At 39.0% G+C, this 18,534-nt stretch overlaps 2 protein-coding genes across 2 annotated transcripts; both read right to left on the reverse strand.

Annotated features, from left to right (window-relative positions):
* Window positions 1-1,063: 1,063 nt before the first annotated feature.
* LOC124891376 (putative late blight resistance protein homolog R1B-14) lies at window positions 1,064-4,200 on the reverse strand. Its single transcript, XM_047403127.1, has 3 exons — window positions 2,647-4,200; window positions 2,143-2,271; window positions 1,064-1,290 (listed from the first exon to the last, which is right to left on the reverse strand). The coding sequence occupies exons 1-2, from the start codon at window positions 4,190-4,192 to the stop codon at window positions 2,204-2,206; spliced, it is 1,614 nt and encodes a 537-aa protein (XP_047259083.1). The 5' UTR covers window positions 4,193-4,200; the 3' UTR covers window positions 1,064-1,290; window positions 2,143-2,203.
* A 10-nt stretch (window positions 4,201-4,210) lies between these two features.
* On the reverse strand, window positions 4,211-5,200 carry LOC124891377 (putative late blight resistance protein homolog R1A-4). The gene has a single exon (XM_047403128.1). The coding sequence runs from the start codon at window positions 5,198-5,200 to the stop codon at window positions 4,211-4,213; it is 990 nt and encodes a 329-aa protein (XP_047259084.1).
* Between the last annotated feature and the right edge of the window lie 13,334 nt (window positions 5,201-18,534).

An 18,534-nucleotide genomic window follows, 5' to 3' on the forward strand; every position in this document is an offset into this window, starting at 1 on the left:
ATTATTTTTTCGCTAATTAATACTCCCTCTAGTCCATATTAACTTAATAAGTAGGTGGCGATAGTTCATGTAGGAAATTTACGCACCTGATAATTCAGGTAAAAAACTCGAAAAAACAAAATACTATAGGTGTGTTTTTGACGATTTTCGAGCCTACAAGCAGCAAGCAACAACAGCTTTTCAACCGTTGCGCGCTAGCTTGTTATCGCACATGCTCCAAGGACTTCACAGAATTAGGAAGCACGGGAGACTATTTTCCGCTAGCAACACAACAAGGGAATCGTTAGACCGTAGCTTGCGTGAAGGAAGAAGCTAATCAATCAGAATTGAGAAAGGGAGGAGAGGCGAAAGAGAGATTTTCGAGCCTACTTGTGCGACAATGGTTTTTCAGCCGTTGCACACTAGCTTGTTATTGCACATGCTCCAAGGAATTCATGGAATTAGGAAGCACAAGAGACTATTTTCCGCTAGACCCTCATTTAAACACCGCATAAAAAACAACACCAACAACAGTACCGTGATCTCATGAGTGAGTCTGAAAACGGCAGGGTGTACGTAAATCTACCCTCGCTTTGTGAGAGATAAAAAATATGTTTTCCGCTAGACCCTCGTTCAAACACCACATAAAACAACAACAACAACAACAGTACCATGATCTCATAAGTGGGGCCTGAAAACGCCAGGGTGTATGTAGATCTACTCTCGCCTATTGAGAGATCGAGAGTATTTTTCGCTAGACCCTCATTCAAACACCACATAAAACAAGAACAATAACAACAGAAACAACAGTACCATGATCTCATAAGTGAGTCTAAAATGGCAGGGTGTACGTAGATCTACCCTCGCCTTTTGAGAGATAGAGAGACTATTTTCCGCTAGACCCTAATTCAAACACCTTACAAAACAACAACAACAACAACAGTACCATGATCTCATAAGTGGGGTATGAAAACAGCAGGGTGTTCGCAAATCTACCCTCGCCTTTTGAGAGATAGGGAGACTATTTTCTGCTAGACCCTCATTCAAATACCACATAAAACAACAACAATAACTACATCAATCGAAGAATGAAATAAACTTTACATTTATGAAAAACATAGTGTGCTGAACTAGCATCAACAGTCTATAACAGTATCAAGTTGTTAATCTACAGTTTCCCTTTTCATTACAGGTTATTCTGAACAGATAACAATCAACGATCTTAATTATCATCATCTTCCACAGCATCAGCATCTGAATCTTCAGTATCGTCATCATCGTAATTTTGATGTAGTGACTGGAGGAGCATCCCTGTATGATGCGACTCGTAGAAATGAGAAACAAGAGTGTAACCTTGATAAAATTAATACTTCGCTTCTTGATAGTTCAATTATTTCGTAAAAGAATTGGTTCCAAATAAACCTCATTTTACTATAATTTATACAATGGATAGTTTATCCATTTTATCCTTAGCATCAAATACGATTCATTATCTAATGTGTTTTCCAAAGCATTAAATATATTTAAAGAGATAAGCATCCAGTACCCCTCGAGCTATGACCAAAGTTACTACGACACACCCCAACTTCACAGGGGTCCTATTACCCCCGACACAATTTTAGAGTATTTTTGTGATCCTTTTGCACTGACGTGATACCTTTATTACATACAATGGGGCCATGTCAAAGGTGTCATGTCAGCTAAAAAGGTTGACAAAGGGTGTCACGTCAGCTAAAAAGGTTGACAAAAAATACACTAAAATTTAGTTAGGAGGTAATAAGACCCTCGTCAAGTCGAAGGGTGTCGTAGCAACTTTGGTCATAGTTCGAGGGGGTATTGGATGCTTTACTCTAAATTCAAAGGGTAATATGATAAAACCATTCCTATTGTTTACTATTTCTTAACCTGTGTGCCAAGTAAATAATGGACAACTATTGATGGACGGAGTAACAAAGGTGCTCACATTTAGTAAGCTTAAACTAAAGTACCAAAACTGTTCAAAAATATATTTACAGAATCATTTTACTCTCACATTTTAAGTAGGATTTTAACGAAATTTTGTGAAAGTTATTGTTGTGAAAGAGTATGGAGCAAAGCTAAATAACTTTTGTGTAAATGAGAAATAGAGTGTAACCTTGATAAATACTATCTATATATACATACATGGATTGGAAATACGAACATCCACAGGGTTGTTTCCGAGGTCTTCTTGTTCTTGTTGAATTCATGCAGCAGATTCCTCAAGTTGGGGAAGAGAGCGTTTTAACTCAATCAGTTTTACTGTGCGGGTATCTGTAAACTCAATGGGTATCTCTTTCATCAATCACCAAACATCATTAACTCCAACGTAAACATAAAGTTAATTAATTATTATAAAATAAAATAAAATATTTTTTTTTTTGGATGATAATATTTTGGAGGGGACCAAGACGAAGCTGAAAGATTTATTATGGTGACATGCTAAAAATATTTGAAAATTTATACGTCGTGTTTTACTTACTGATATTTCAATTTAGAATCATTTTACTCACATTTTAAGTAGGATTTTAACCAAATTTTATCAAAGATATTTTTGTGAAAGAATATGGGGCAAAGCTAAAAAACTTTTGTGTATGACTTGTGGAAATGACAAACAGTGTGTAACGATGATTAATACTATATACTTACATGGATGGGAGATACGAACATCCACGGGGTTGTTTCCGAGGTCTTCTTGCTCTTGTTGAATTTGTGCAGCAGATTTACCAAGTTCGGGAAGACACATTGTTAACTCAATCAGTTGTAGTGTGTGGATATCTGCAAACTCAATGGGTATCTCTTCCAAATAATATAAATTGCTAAGCACGAGACGCTCAAGGACAGGGAAATTGTCATCTGTGGCTTTCCAGTACTTGAGATCATTATTTTCAATTAACAAAAACTTCAATCGAGTAAATCCCCTAACAGTTGGATGCCATTCTACGCCATCGCAAGCATCATCCATCAGCTTCAGCACCTCAAGGTTAGGCAACTCAGTTATGTTGTCCAAGTACGACCAATCTAGATGAGTTCTATACAACTTCAACTTCTTGAGCGTTGCTGGAAATGCTTTTGCACTTGGAATGATCAATGACACATGGCTATAGGAAACACATATAAGACTCAATATTTCCAGTTGCTGGAGATAGACAAGATTGTTGAGAAGCTCATAGTTCCAAAGATAGTTTTTAGTGATTCCTAATTTTTTAACATTCTGAATCCCCAAAATAACCTCCTTCCTGCAGGAAGACAAGTAAGAAGCAGTTTGTATGTTTGAAAACCCCGCGTAACTCCCTTTGTCAGAAGATACGGTTGGGGGTTTTGGCAGATAAAATTTGCTCACTTTGAGATGCCTTAATTGCTTTAGTCCCCAAATTTCCTCAGGAAAATTTATAGTTATTACTGATCGAATAGGCCCTTGAACAATGAATGTCTGCAGATTCCATAACCTGCAAATTTCTGGAGGTATGTCTAAATTCTCACGGCAGCGCAATGATAGGTACCTCAACCAGATGAGGCTAGGTATCTCTACAGGGAAAACATCAATCCTCACGTCACTCAAGTCCAAGACTCTGAGTAATTTGAAAGGAATAAGCTGTGATTGGTGAATAACAGTTGAAATACAAATAGATTGGAATTTTGAACGAACGTTTCCCCTTTGAAATTCTCTCAAGCACAGGTCGTATATTAGATCTTGAACCTTACATGATCTAATTTTTGTTTCATCTCGACTTTTCTTGCAGACAAGAACTAGACTTCTATTGACGAGATGCTGCAAACACTTCTCAGCCTCTTCTCCCAAGTCATTTTCCAAATTCAGGAACCCCTCAGCCATCCATATCCTCATCAAATGATTCACTAGAATCTCTGCTTCTTCCGGAAAAATTTCAAAATACAGAAGACACGTTTTTAGATCATTGGTCAGGTGATTATAACTCAACCCAAGCACACGTAAACATCGTTCATCAGCATCATTTGTGACAAACGACTTGACATCTTTTGCAACACTTTTCCAATCTTCTATTGCCCTTTTAGATTTGAGAAGCCCAGCAACCACAACAATAGTTAGTGGTAACCCGTGACATTCATCTACGATTTGTTTCCCAATATTCTTGTACTCGGATGGTAATGCTTCATTTGCAAATGCGGCACTTTTAACAAGATTCCAACTATCATCTTGATCCATGAAGTCCATCTGCAAAGAGAGATTCTCTTAACCAGCATAGCGAGCTACTTCAATGTTACGGGTAGTCAACAGTATTCCACTCCCCTTGTTTTCACTTGGAAAACATAGTCTCACGGAATCCCACACTTCTGTTTTCCACATGTCATCCAATACAATTAAATATCTCTTACCTTTTAAACTCTTTTGTAGCATGTCTGCTAGCTTTGCCTCACTGCCCGTGAAAACTTTGTCAACCTTTGTTGAACGCAAAAGGCTCAACAAAATATCCTTTGCATTTTGTTGTTGAGAAACAGTAGCCCAGGCACAAACATCAAAATGAGAACTAATGCGTGCATCGTTGTAAACTTCGTTCGCTAAGGTTGTTTTACCTATGCCCCCCATCCCGACAATCGGGATGACTTTGGGTTCACCAGAGTAGCTTCTAGTAAGATCTTCTACCAACCGTTTCCTTTGATCATCACGTCCAACCATATTGTTCTCAACATACGGAATATCTTTTGATGAGCTTGGAAACTCTTGCACCGTTGATTCCTTTGATGCATGTTTGCCCTTATCTTGAATCTTTGTTGACTCTTTCCAGATACGATCAATGTCCTCTGCTACTTGTTGCAGGCTATCAGAAAGCCTCTCATGTGCCTTTTCTCTCATATTTTCATCATTCTCCAATACAATTTCAGTTACACTTAGTTGAATTGTGTGTTCAACAATATTTGCAACTTCCTTTATCGGTACTTCCACATCTGTCATTTCCACAGTAACATTGTTTTTCTCAAAGTTCTTGAGAAATACTTCCAGAGAACTAATCTTTTCATGAAGAGCAGAAAAGTCTTCACTGTGATCACAGGTTAGAGATTGCATTGGTGAATTGGATGTCAAGAGCGATTCTATTGTTCTCATAAGAGACGCCACACTTGCATGAGCCCTATCTACTATATTTGCATTTGCCTTTGCGATTATGACCTGAAAGCTGCAAGCTGTGCAAGAAGTCAATGGTATTATAGATAACGTGATACCCATTGTTTAGTATGGAAACATCTTTGTAGATGAATTGAGGTGATAAAAATCTCCTAGCTCAAAGTTGAGTTGAGAACTTTCCTACCGATTGAGTTTTAGCCGACGTTCATACTTGGGTCAACTTCCAATGATCCTAGTATATAACGAGTTAGTTGGCCTACTACCTACCAAATTAAAGGTTTCTGAGTCTTCTTTCCAAGTAAAAAGTTATGGACTTTTTAGTGAGGCAGCATCCCAGCTGCGCGTTGGGCAGCTCAAGGCGGAGCTCAAGCCAGGAGATCACTTGTTTGCCTCCGCATTGGGCTCCACGGCGCAGAGCATACCTCTCCGGCGTAAAAGTCCATTTTCTCTTATTAAATTAGGGCAAACTTGTCCTTTCACCCCATGTAACTTTCCCAACCCGTTTTATAACCCTAAAGTCATCCTAAACTAGCAGAAATTTTCAAAATCCCTCATCTTCTTCTTCCCAAAAATTCCAAGATTTCAAGGCTCAAATTCCATAATTGAAACTGTTTATACAAGGTATTTATTTCAAGTTATTCGTATTTTCTAAATGATGGATTGAGAGTAGGATTGAATATTGATTTTTCTAAATTTATGTGGTCGCTCAACTAATAGTTATTAGATTATAAATATAAGTAATTATGGGAAACTAACCTTTGAATAGTAGAAATTTGGGAAGAAGATATAGTAGCAATAATATGAGAAATATGAGTAAATGAAAAAAACACAAATATGAGTATATGAAAAAAAGATATAGTAGCAAGCAATCAAGATTTAAATCAATAGAAAAAGGTCATACCTGATTCCTGAGTGACTAAAATGATGTTAAATTTTATAGATAACAAAGTGTTGGCTTATGATAAATTCAATTATATTTTTGAGATAGAGTTATTAAAAGATGATTATAGACAATATCTGCATATACTTTTCTCAAATCTCATTGATATATTAAAGAAAGAACTTGGCCAATTTGCTGTACCAATCAAATTTTTTTATATATATATTAGCTGCCTGCAAGTGATACTTTTGTGGACTAATCAATAAACAAATAATAAATCTCCAACTTAGGAGCTAAATAATGTAGTATTTTTTTCTTAAAAAAAGCAATCTTTTTGACTCATACGGTGAGTAATGCTATGACTCAATTACCAGCTTTCTTCAAGGTATGTTTAAGACCACAAGATTAAAAAATATTTTAGTACATCTGACATAACTTTAATTTAAGATCACAAAATTTAGCTTTCTAACCTTTTCATCTTCTATCCTTTTCTCAAATATCTCTTTCAGTGAATTTCAAGTTGTATGATCTGCCTTTGAAAGGTTAGTTTCCCTTAATTACTCTCTCATTTAATTAAAAAAATTTTGAGAAAAACAACACTTGTAGTGACTTGCTTATCAATGTGTAATTTAGCTCTTTGTAATGTGATAGGCATACCAGTACCACCTGTTAGAGTTGTGACGTGAATTTTGTTGATCCGGCCCTGAAAGTTTCGCTTTGCAGTGCGACCCATGTTTGTGATTTTCAATGGGGTATGTGATGGTAGCGTAGAGATTGGACCCATGTATGGACTTTTATATTTTTGGGCCTAGGACCTATTTGTACGCACGTATTATATAAGTGCAGTTTATTGGGTTATTTTCGTAATTCAAAAATTACATCATTCTCCACATTGTACTCCTCTCCTTTCATAGTAAAATTACTCTGCCTCTGCCCGTGATTTTTTCCGCAAGGATTTTCACGTTAATCTATGTGTTATTTTTATTTTTCTTTTACTTGTGGCTTGCTTATTCTGTCCGAATCTTAACACCACCATTTTCAAAAGTTGGAAGGACACCTTCTTGTTTTCTAGGTAGTAGAAGGAAAACGCCGTCGTATACACCAGGAGGAGATTCAAAGATTCGCAAAGAGAAAATCCTTGTAACGATTCGTGTGAGACCTCTAAGCCCCAAAGAATGTTTCCAAGAACCTAAATCATTAAAAAAAAAAAAAAAAAAAAAAAGAAGAAGAAGATATGACCGTCACGATACAAGTGGTATGATAAAAATCATTCTGGAAGAAAATTTTTATCAATGAGGGAAGCAAATTTGGTGTTTGATTACATGTAATCCAAAAGGGAAAAAGTGTTTTCTCTTTGAAGGGACCAAAAGTGCAACCTAGCTATTTGCAGAGATAAAAGAAATATTTATGGTCAGCATTATATTATAGGGATCCAAGTGAACCTACTATTTAATGTTAAGGGACTATATTTAGGCTATTTTCTAAAGATATCACTACAACACTTTGTAATGTATATATTTATGTTGCTCCAACTCTTCAAAAATAACGTTGATTACGTGCTGGATCCTTCAAAAGTTGTGCATTTTTTGAGGATCTGTGTAAAAACTTTTTAAAGTGTCCCAATCAATATAGTAAAAGTCTATTTTTCAGTAGATCTATACAGCATCCTAAGAAAACATTACCTAAGTAAGCAAGGCAAGCCAGGATAATTTAGTTTATGAGGAGTTAAATTGTTTTTTACACATTACAACAACAAATTACAAGACTTTTGTAATTTAGGAATTATAAATTCTAACCCCTATTCAATGAAACTCACAAACCTCCCAAGTCTTTGAGTTCCGTGGCTTGAAGACAAGAATCCCAGTTCTGTTTATAGTTATACTTCACTGATTACATCAAAGTTACAACTCAATATAGACACGTAATTTTGTCCCCCTCAAAAGTTCGATTTTATTCATTTTTACCTTATCATATCATGTCCTCTCACCCACGTGATTACATCCCACAAAATTACAAAAAAAAAAAAAGTAACTCTCAACAAAATCCCTAACAAACTTTTATTCTTTTAACATCCTAACAACCCTCCCCAATAAGAAAATGACAAATCACCCTCTACCTACCTACCATACCCTTACCTCCACGTGGGTCCCTCATTTTCTTGGGCAAAAAGAAATAAACATTGAAAAACTTCCAGGAAAGAAGGAGAAAAAGGGGACCATTCTTCGATTTTGGGAAAAGACAATATATAGAACACATACACACAAAAAAGGGGGATTGGAGCATATACAGAAAAAAAATCAGCTCCACTCTCTCTCTACTCTCTCTCTCTCCAAAAACTGAAAAGAGAAAGCCTCCGTTCGCCGCCTCTCTGTCCGACCAACGACGACAGCAATAACGCCGTCGTCACCGTTAGTCGTCCATCGGTCAGCATCTAGCAAGCCAACACGAGCTGCTCCGTTCGCCGCCTATCCAGTGACTGCAGCAGGCACCGGTCAGCGTCCAGCGAGCCAACACGAGCTGCTCCGTTCGCCGCCTCTCCGTCCGACCAACGATGGTAGCAGGCACCGGTCAGCGTCCAGCAAGCCAACACGAGCTGCTCCGTTCGCCGCCTCTCCGTCCGACCAACGACGGCAGCAGGCACCAAAAACAGTGAAGCTGGTGACCGATCAGCGACACCCAGTCCGTCTTCCATCGATTCCGATGATATTTCGCGTATGGGTCTTCTCAATTTTTCATAATTTCAGTCTCGGTTCTTTTGATATTTCTTATTTCTTAGGGTTTTAAATCCATCCGAGTTGGTTTGGTTCGTGCAAGGTTAGTTGGAAATCGATGGTTTGGGGTTTCGAATCTGAGATCTTGGGTTGTTTTTGAGTTTTATTCGGGTTTGTGGGTTATTCATCGTAAGGTTTTATCGTGGTTTTCCAATCTGTCTGGTTGAATTCAATATCGAGTTTGGAGTTGTTGGTTATCAAGGTTCAAATCGAGATTTGGATCCGACTTTGTACTTTGATCACATATTTTGGCACAATAAAAGCTTCAATCGAGGTCCAACTCTACACTTTCTCTTATCTATTTTATTATTTGTGATGTTTCATATTTCAACTTGGATGTTCGTGTGTTTTTTAATGCTTGTTGGTGATGAACGTATGTTGTCTTGTTTGGTGGTAGTCTGTTATTTTGATATGGACTCGTTGTTTAATTTCGTTGAAAAGTGATTGTGGGTCGCTGAAATAGAAATGGTGAGTTGTGAAAATTTAGTTTAAAATGAAATTTGGGGACGGGAATCAAAAATTCATAAAAGTGAATATTATGATATTTTTTATACATTGTTGATGTTGAATGCGCTATGTCGTCGAGTGGGTAGGCAAACAGTAAGCTCGGGTAGGAAAGTTTAGGATCGGTGTAGTGTTGGAATGATTGAAATATTTGTTGAATGTCTTGTTTATCGTATGTGGAAAGTGTATTTATTTAACCGGGGAATGCCCCGAGGTAATTTGTATTTACTCACCGGGGAATGCCCCGAAGAATTTTGTACGCTAAGGATGTTCGTGATCAAGGCCCGAGGCATCGGGTAAAGCATGGTTTAGGACTAGTGTAGGTTATTTTAGTATTTTTATTTCGGATTGTAATAATTGGACTGGACTTTACATTTTTGTTTTGTTTTGTTATTGTTTGATTATTTTGCGTGCTTTTGTGTGGTTTATGCATTTGTAACGTCAATTTAGCCGATACGCTTTGCCAAGCAACCGTGGTTGAACCACGGGATCGAGGGGTGCCTAACACCTTCCCTCGGTCAACAGAATTCCTTAGCTGGAATCTCTGTTCGCAAACCGATTTAAGAGTCAAATGGTTTCGAAAAGGATTTTCCAAAGGTGACTTGGCACACCGGATTATACCAAGTGGCGACTCTGAATAAAAATCTAAATAATCCTTTTCCGAAACAAACTTTCATTTCTTGTCACTTAAATAATAAAACCCTTTCAACCCTTAAAATATACATTTTTTGGAGTACGTAAAAAAGGTGTGACACAGCTTTTGACGACTCTGCTGGGGACTTATGACAAGTTTTCAGAATTCGAGCTATTTTTGGAGTCGTATCAGCTTTGTTTGGCATTATGAGTGTATAAGAATTGTTTGTGATTTTGTTTGTGTTATTGCTTTCACTTTTGTACGTTTTTGTGCTCTTTGTTTATAGTATTTATCCTATGTGTTACCGCTTTATATCTGTCATCATGTGTCCACCCCCCGGCCTTCTTTCTGCAACAAGTCCATAGTACACGTGTTGTACACAACCTCTAGTTGAGTCATCCTTATTTTAGGGGGGAGCCATCGCTGTTATGGAGTAGGTGGAAAGCAAAGCAGCCATTATCGACCATACACTCCCCCGAACAGCCACTATCCGTCGGTGTTATGGAGTAGGTCAATTTATTAGTTAATCGTTAATTGTCCAATCTGGATGAACTACGCATACCTGATTCCCTTTCCTTGGGTTGGGATACGTAGGCAACCCTCCGTGGGTCCGGTAAATCTTTGTGTTGGTCTTTGTCTTAGTATTAGCCTTGGTCTCTCGCCCCGTAATCTAGAATTGTTGCCAAGTAAACTGATTTCGCTCAGTACTTCTGTTCGGCAAATTGGAGTCATGAATGTGGTCTGTCCCATCGACATATGTTGGCGTCAAAAATCCCAAAGGTTGGGAATCTTCTACTCCTGTCGAATTTTTGAGATAACGTCTTGTGTGTTATTACAAGATGGATTCGTACACCAAGTCTAGAGTTCTGATGGTTGTCAAGGTGCCAAAAAAGTTAATAAAATGGTGGGAAATGTTTAACTATGTTGATCAGCAGAAACTGGTTAAAATATTAGGTGATCTTACGGAACTTCTGCATATTACCCCTCGTCCAGACTTAATAAAGGCTTTGTTGACCTTTTGGGATCCGAGTATTTTGGTATTCAGGTTTGGGGAATGTGAAATGACTCCTACTTTGGCAGAAATATCCGGTTTGTTGCATTTGCGCTATATCGAGAAGGATATGATCCGAGCGTCAAACCATACTGGCGTGAGATTTTTGCAGTCTTGTGGTTTAAAAAGTAAGGGTATCCGTTTGGGTTGTTTAAGTGACTCGTGGGTTTCCCTAGATTTTTTGTTCGCTAGATTTGGTCCCTCGGAAGTTTTTGATTGCTTTTGGGATGAATTCCATGTGACTAAGGAGAAGTGGGAGAGCAAGTATCTTGAAGTCTTCACCCTCGCTTTGTTAGGTACTTTAGTGTTTCCACTAGAAGAAAGACGTATTAATACCCGTTTGCAATCTGTGGTGATGGCCCTATTTCATAAGGATCAAAACGACAAGGGCATTAATCAAAAGGGCAGGTTCACTCTCATACCCATGATCTTAACAGAAATATATAAGGCTCTAACCGAAGTAAAGAGGGGAAGGAGATTTTTTGAGGGCAGTAACCTGATATTCCAGTTATGGATGATGGAGCATTTGCATGCCCCTTCTTTAGTTAGACCAAACGTGTTAGATCGTTGTATTCCTAATCGAGTGAAAGCCATGGACTCCAGGTTGCGTTTGGATAAATTCTCATTACCCGTGGGAGTCGAGGCTTGGATTGAATTTCTTGAATCAAGAACCGGGGATAACATTTTGTGGACTTATCTGTGGTTTCGCCCAAAGATAGTATTGTTGGGTTGTCAGACGCAGCTCCCTTTAGTTATGTTAGGGCTTAATTGCACTAGACCATACAGTCCTTCTAGGGTAATGCGCCAGTTGGGTAGGCTGCAGGATATGGCACCAGCAGTGGATCTTCTGAAGGATGTTGAGTACTTTAAGGACCAAGCCTTAGGTGAGAGCAAGTACGAGCAATTTTGGAAGCATGCAACAAAGCTAGGTGTGGACACACTCAAAGAAAGTTTAGATAATCTGGGGTACACTCAGGGATATGGGGTCTGGCTTCAATCTATCCCTCGAGGTATCAGTCAACCCTTACCAGCGCAGCTCAGAGGAAGAATACAGGAAGAATGCATAATAGACAACCATCAGGATGAAAGTGTAGGGTCCAAAGTGGAAACACTGAGAGTTCGGTTAGCAGATTTGTTCAAGACAGTAGAAAGGTATCAGAATAATCTTTCCAAGTGCACTCCTCATGAAGAAGGAATACGGGCCCGAAGCTTCTTCCCCGGTATCAGGGTGTCTTTACAGGGTATGCTACAAAGTTTAAATGGGAGAAAGAGAACTTCAGAGGCAGGTCCATATCAGCCAGGGTCATCACGTAGAGCACCACTTCTTATCCTTATTCAGTTTGAGTCTTTTATGTGTCTGTCATTGTAGGGTGGTGTCTGCTTTAAGCCGAAATCAAGTTGTTTTTGGTATTAGAGTATTTATTAGTAATTTCACCTATGTCGTCTTAGGGTTCTATAATTTTGTTTCGTATTTGTTGTTTAGCTTTAAAGTTGTCCCAAACTTTTGTACGTTTTGTTATTTTCTTTCTTCAAAATTTTATGATGTTACGTCTTTCCTTGGTTTGTTTATTTTTGTTCTTGAAAAAAAAAAAAGAGAAAAAAGGGTAATGTTTATGCAAGACTGCCTAAACTACGCAAGATCTGATTCATGTACAACATGATACGTAGGCAACCTACTTTTGGGTTCGCTCTAATCATTTTGTTTTGTTGATTTTCATTATTTTTCCCCTTTTAAAGAAAAACAAAAGCCATAAAGAATGATAAAATAAAGGTAGATAACGAGAGAAAGGAAAAGAACAGAGATGGATATGGAAAAATAATAATAAAAATAATAGGTGTAGATAAAAAAGCCTAGACAAAAATAAGGATGATGTTAAAATGACCTCGCTACCCTCAAAAGCTGGTAGAAATGAACATTAAGTTAGGACAATTTTACCAATATGATTCCCATGCTTGTTGTGTGCCCTAATCCTGACGGATGTCGTCTTTGATGAGCATGTTCTTTCAGATAACAGTGGTAGGTTTGCAACACTCTGGTTAGTCACCCATACTTCACTAGATCCAAAGAAAAGCTTGCCATGGCTAGCAGGGAGATTGAAAATTCGTTCATTGACCCTGATCAGGATCACAGGGAAGAAAGTTCTGAACAGAATGATGAGGTAGTAAGGCTCAGGCAACAATTGATAGATTTGCACCGGGAATGGGCCAGCGGAATGCCTCCTCCTCCGCTCCCTGAAGGTCTTGGGAATACCTCTAACCGCCCACCGCTCTCTCAGGCGCAATTCTCTGCTCCTACTGAGTCACCTGAGCATGCGCCAGGATTCACTCCGCAACATTATTATCCTGGCAGTTCTGGTGTGCCTTTGGCAGCTCCTCAATCAAGACCAGCTGCTCATCCAGCGCCACCAATCACACCGGTATTCGTGGCTCTGCCACCACATGAAACTCCCATATATGTTGCGCGTCCCATAATGAGGCTTCCCAGGTCTGCCAGTGAGTCAGTACTGAAGGTTTCAGATGGTCAGTATTATGCCCTGGAACCTACTTTGCAAATGAATAAACCGTATGGGTACACTTATCCGCCTGCATTTCCATTTGATATGGAGAAACCTGTCGCAGCAGAGGAACAGGATATCCTAGCCCGAAAATTGAAAAGTTTAGAACAATCTATGAGGAATTTTCAAGGAATCGGAGATTATAGGAGTGTTTCCTATAAAGATCTCTGCATGTTCCCAGACATCAACCTTCTCCCGGGTTTTAAGATGCCTAAGTTTGAGAAGTATGAAGGACACGGTGATCCCGTGGCACACTTAAGACGTTATTACAACCAGTTGAGGGCTGCAGGAGGAAAGAAAGAACTGCTCATGGCCTTCTTTGGCGAGAGTCTTTCAGATCTGGCCTCACAATGGTTTAACGATTGAGACATCGATAAATGGAACAACTGGGATGATTTGGCTTCTGAATTTGTTCAACATTTTTAGTACAACATCGACTTGATTCCGGATGAAAAATCCTTAGTCAACATGAAGAAAAAGAGCACTGAAGGTTTTAGGGAATACGCGATAAGGTGGCATGAACAGGCCGCCAGGGTAAAGCCTCCAATGAAAGAAAGTAAGTTGTTAGAAGTTTTTATTCAGGCGTAAGATGAGACCTATTTTCAATATTTACTTTCGGCAATGGGAAAGTCTTTTATGGAAGTTCTCAAAATGGGGGAGATAATAGATGATGGAATTAAGACCGGCCGAATAGTGAATTTTGCCGCATTAAAAGCTACCACATAAGCTATTCAAGGTGGATCTGGTGCATTTGGAGGTTAGAAGAAGAAAGAGGACGTAGCGACTGTCGTAGCTGGAACCCATTCCTTTCCCAAAAGACCACCTCGCCACTATCCCCAATCCCAAGCCCAAGTCTACACCCAAGCTCCATATATTCCTCCCCACCATTACTACCCTCTACAAAACCCTTTATATTTCATTCCACCACCATCATACCCAGTATATAGTGCCCAGCCATATGCCCAAACCCCTTCTTACCCACAATGGCATGCGCAAGCTCCACAAAATCGTCCATTCGCTCCATTAAATTACCAAAACCCTTCTAGACCCAGTTTTCAGCCTAGGCCCGAGTATAGAAAGGAAAAGGCGGTCAAAAATCAATTCACACCTTTTGGGGAGTCATATGCTAGCTTGTTTGACAGGTTGAGAAAGTTGAAGGTTTTAAGCCCATTTCAAGGAAGGCTTTCAAATCCACCGCCAAGGAATCTCGATTATTCTTTAAGGTGTGCGTACTGTTCTGATATGCCAGGCCATGATATCAAGAAATGCTGGCATTTAAAGAGAGTTGTCCAAGATTTAATTGACACAAATCAGATGCTGGTCCAGGCCCCGAAAGGCCCAAACATTAATCAAAATCCGCTGCCAACCCATGCTGAAGCCAATATGTTAGAATTGATATATGACAGGAAAGAGTCTTCGAGCAGTTATAAGCCTATTGTCAAGATACAGACCATTGAGGAGAAATCGATGAATGTAGCGGAGTCTTTGAAAGCAATGTCATTGAGCCAGGAAGGAATGAGAGAAGATAAAGCCCAAGAAAGCATAAAGAAACCCTTGATCACAGTACAGGGCACCAGAAGGCATGTTGATTTAAGTCAGGATAAACGTAAGTTGACAGTGGTGGGAGCTCTGAGTCAGCCCATCTTGACGGTGAAAGAAGCGCTGGCAGCACCTATTGTCCTTAAACCGGTGACCCAACCTCCGATAGTTGATATAAAAAGAGTTCCTTGGAATTATGGGCGGACTATGATGACCTATCATAGGAAAGAAGTTGTTGAAGATGTAGATGAGGTAGGGGGTTTGACTAGGTCAGGAAGATGCTTCGTGCCTGAAAGCTTAAAAAAGTCCAAGCCAACGGTGAGTGGACCATCGTCTATCAAAATCTTATCACTGAAGAAGAAGCCGAAGAATTTTGAAAAAGATGAAATTGCCGGAGTATTCAATATTAGACTAGTTGAAGAAGACCCCGTGCAAATTTCCCTTTTATCTTTGTTGTTGCACTCCAAGGAGCATCGTGATGTTTTACTGAAGGTATTAAATGAAGCATATGTTCCAAGGGAGATTGCAATCAACCAGCTTGAGAAAATGGTTGGAAAAATCTTTGAGGTCAATCGGATCAGCTTTTCTGACGATGAATTGCCTGTTGAAGGTACAAGGCATAACCGGGGCCTTTACATTACAGTGAAGTGAGAAGATTTCTACGTCACTCATGTTATGATTGAAGGAGGTTCAGGTGCAAATATTTTCCCTATTTCTACTTTGCAAAATCTGAATATTGGTGCTGACAGGATCAACCCCAACAATGTATGTGTTAGGGATTTCGATGGTGCAAAGTCAAATTCCATTGGCGAAATAAAACTAATGTTGACCATAGGGCCTGTTGAGTTCGTCATAGAGTTTCAAGTATTGAATGTAGACTCCTCTTACAATCTGTTATTGGGAAGGCCGTGGATCTACAAGGCCAAGGTGTTTGCATCTACACTGCACCAAATGATTGAGTTTGAGCATGACAGGCAAGAAGTAGTTATTCATGGTAAAGGAGATTTGTCAGCCTACGAAGATTCTCCCTTGTCTCTTATTGAAGCAAACAACGTAGAGGAGACATTCGTCTATCAAATTTTTGATAAAGTTCCAGTGAATCGTATCCTTGAATGGCAGGCTATACCGGGACCGTAATTGTCTTCTGCTTCTATCATGATGGTGAGTGAACTTTGGAAATACATATTTGATCCAAGAAAGGGTTTGGGAGTGTCTCTGCATAATATAGTTCATCCCATATGTTCAAGTGAGAATGTGGGCACGTTTGGTCTGGGATTTGAGCCTACAGCTGAAGATCTAAAGAAAGCCAAGGGAAGGAAAAAGGAAATAGGTTCACTCCCTCGCCCAATGCCACTACTTAGTGAATCATTTGTTAAGAGCAGTGTCATGAAGCATGTGGAATTTGAAGTTGAATTGGTTGATTATTGTCAGAACCTTTTTATTGAAGTTGATATGGTCGAAGCAGGAGAAGGCACTAGTATAGCAGACGTGCAATTCATAGGTCCAGCTATTCAGCTCAATAATTGGGAAGTCACTTCTCTCCCCATCAAGAGGGAGTTTTGGTAGTTTATTTTTTTTTTTCTATTTATTCGAGTTATTTCAGGGTTGTAATTCGGATTTTAGTTTGTTTATGTTATGTTTGCATCTATGTTTAAACCCTTCTATCTTTTTATTTAATGAAATGCAATGTCCATTTTGTTTCGTGTCTAATATATTTTGTTTTTCTTTCTTACACAGTTCTCTTTATGCTGATTCTAATGACATGACATGCATGCGGAATTTTCATCCTGATCTTAAAATCCAAACTAATCAAGATGTAATGAAGCAGGATGGGGAATATACTGAAAAAAATCACTAGAAGAAATAAGCAAAGAGTTGGAACAGTTTGAAGACAAACCGAATCCTAATTTGAATGAGATTGAGCCAATCAATCTAGGGGATCAAGAAGATGTTAGGGAAACTAAAATCAGTGTACATATTTTGCCATAGCTAAAAGATGGAATGATTCAAGCATTAATTGATTACAAGGATGTTTTTGCATGGTCTTATGATGATATGCCTGGTTTAAGCACTGAATTAGTGGCTCACATATTACCAACTGATCCCACGTTCCCTCCTGTCAAACAGAAGTTGAGGAAGTTTAAAACCGATGCAAGTATTAAAATTAAAGAGGAAATCAAGAAACAACTTGAAGCCAAAGTAATTCGAGTAGCTCGCTATCCCATGTGGTTATCCAATGTTTTTCCCGTACCAAAGAAAGATGGCAAAATTCGAGTGTGTGTTGATTATCATGATTTGAACAGAGCAAGTCCGAAAGATGATTTTCCACTGCCCAACATCCACATTTTATTAGAAAACTGTGCTAAACACGAGGTTGCCTCTTTTGTAGATTGCTATGCGAAATATCACCAAATTATTATGGATGAAGACGACGCAGAGAAGACATCTTTTATCACACCATAGGGAACTTATTGTTATCGAGTGATGCCATTTGGTTTGAAGAATGCTGGAGCAACATATATGAGAGACATGACCACTATGTTTCATGACATGATGCATAAGGAGATTGAGGTCTACATGGATGATGTGATTATTAAGTCAAAAAGTCAGGCCGACCATGTTAAAGATTTAAGAAAGTTCTTTGAAAAGCTTCGTAGGTATAATCTCAAACTCAACCTGGAAAAATGTGTATTTGGAGTTCCATCTGGAAAGATGTTGGGGTTTGTAGTCAGCCATCGGGGAATTGAATTGGATCCCTCGAAAATCTAAGCCATTCAGGATCTGCCCCCGCCCAAGAATAGAACGGAGGTGATGAGTTTGCTTGGTAGACTGAACTACATTAGCAGGTTTATTGCTCGAATCCCGACCACTTGTGAGCCTATATTCAAGTTGCTGAAAAAGAGTGTTGTGGTAAAATGGACTGAAGAATGTCAGGAAGCGTTCGATCGAATCAAAAGATATTTGTCAAATCCGCCTATGCTGGTACCCCCGGAGCCTGGTAGGCCTTTGATCTTATATTTACCAGTCATGGACAATTCTATTGGTTGTGTCCTGGGTCAACATGATGTCATAGGCAAAAAGAAGTAGGCTATTTATTATCTTAGCAAGAAGTTCACCGCATATGAGGCCAGGTATACTCTTCCTGAAAGGACGTGTTGTGCCGTAACTTGGGTAGCACAGAAGTTGAAGTATTATCTCTCATCCTATACTACTTATATCATCTCCCGCATGGATCCTTTGAAGTATATCTTTCAGAAGCCTATGCCGATGGGTCGATTGGCAAAGTGGTAAATATTGCTTACCGAGTTCGACATCATATATGTGACTCGAACCGCCATGAAAGCCCAAGCCTTGGCAGATCATCTTGCTGAGAATCCCATCGATGAAGAGTACGAGCCATTAAAGACATATTTTCCTGACAAATAAGTGTCGTGTGTCGATGAAGTCGTTATAGATGCTGATCCAGGTTGGAGGTTATTTTTCGATGGAGCTGTCAATATGA

Source organism: Capsicum annuum, unplaced genomic scaffold (assembly GCF_002878395.1).
Source record: "Capsicum annuum cultivar UCD-10X-F1 unplaced genomic scaffold, UCD10Xv1.1 ctg3467, whole genome shotgun sequence".
NCBI lineage: Eukaryota > Viridiplantae > Streptophyta > Magnoliopsida > Solanales > Solanaceae > Capsicum > Capsicum annuum.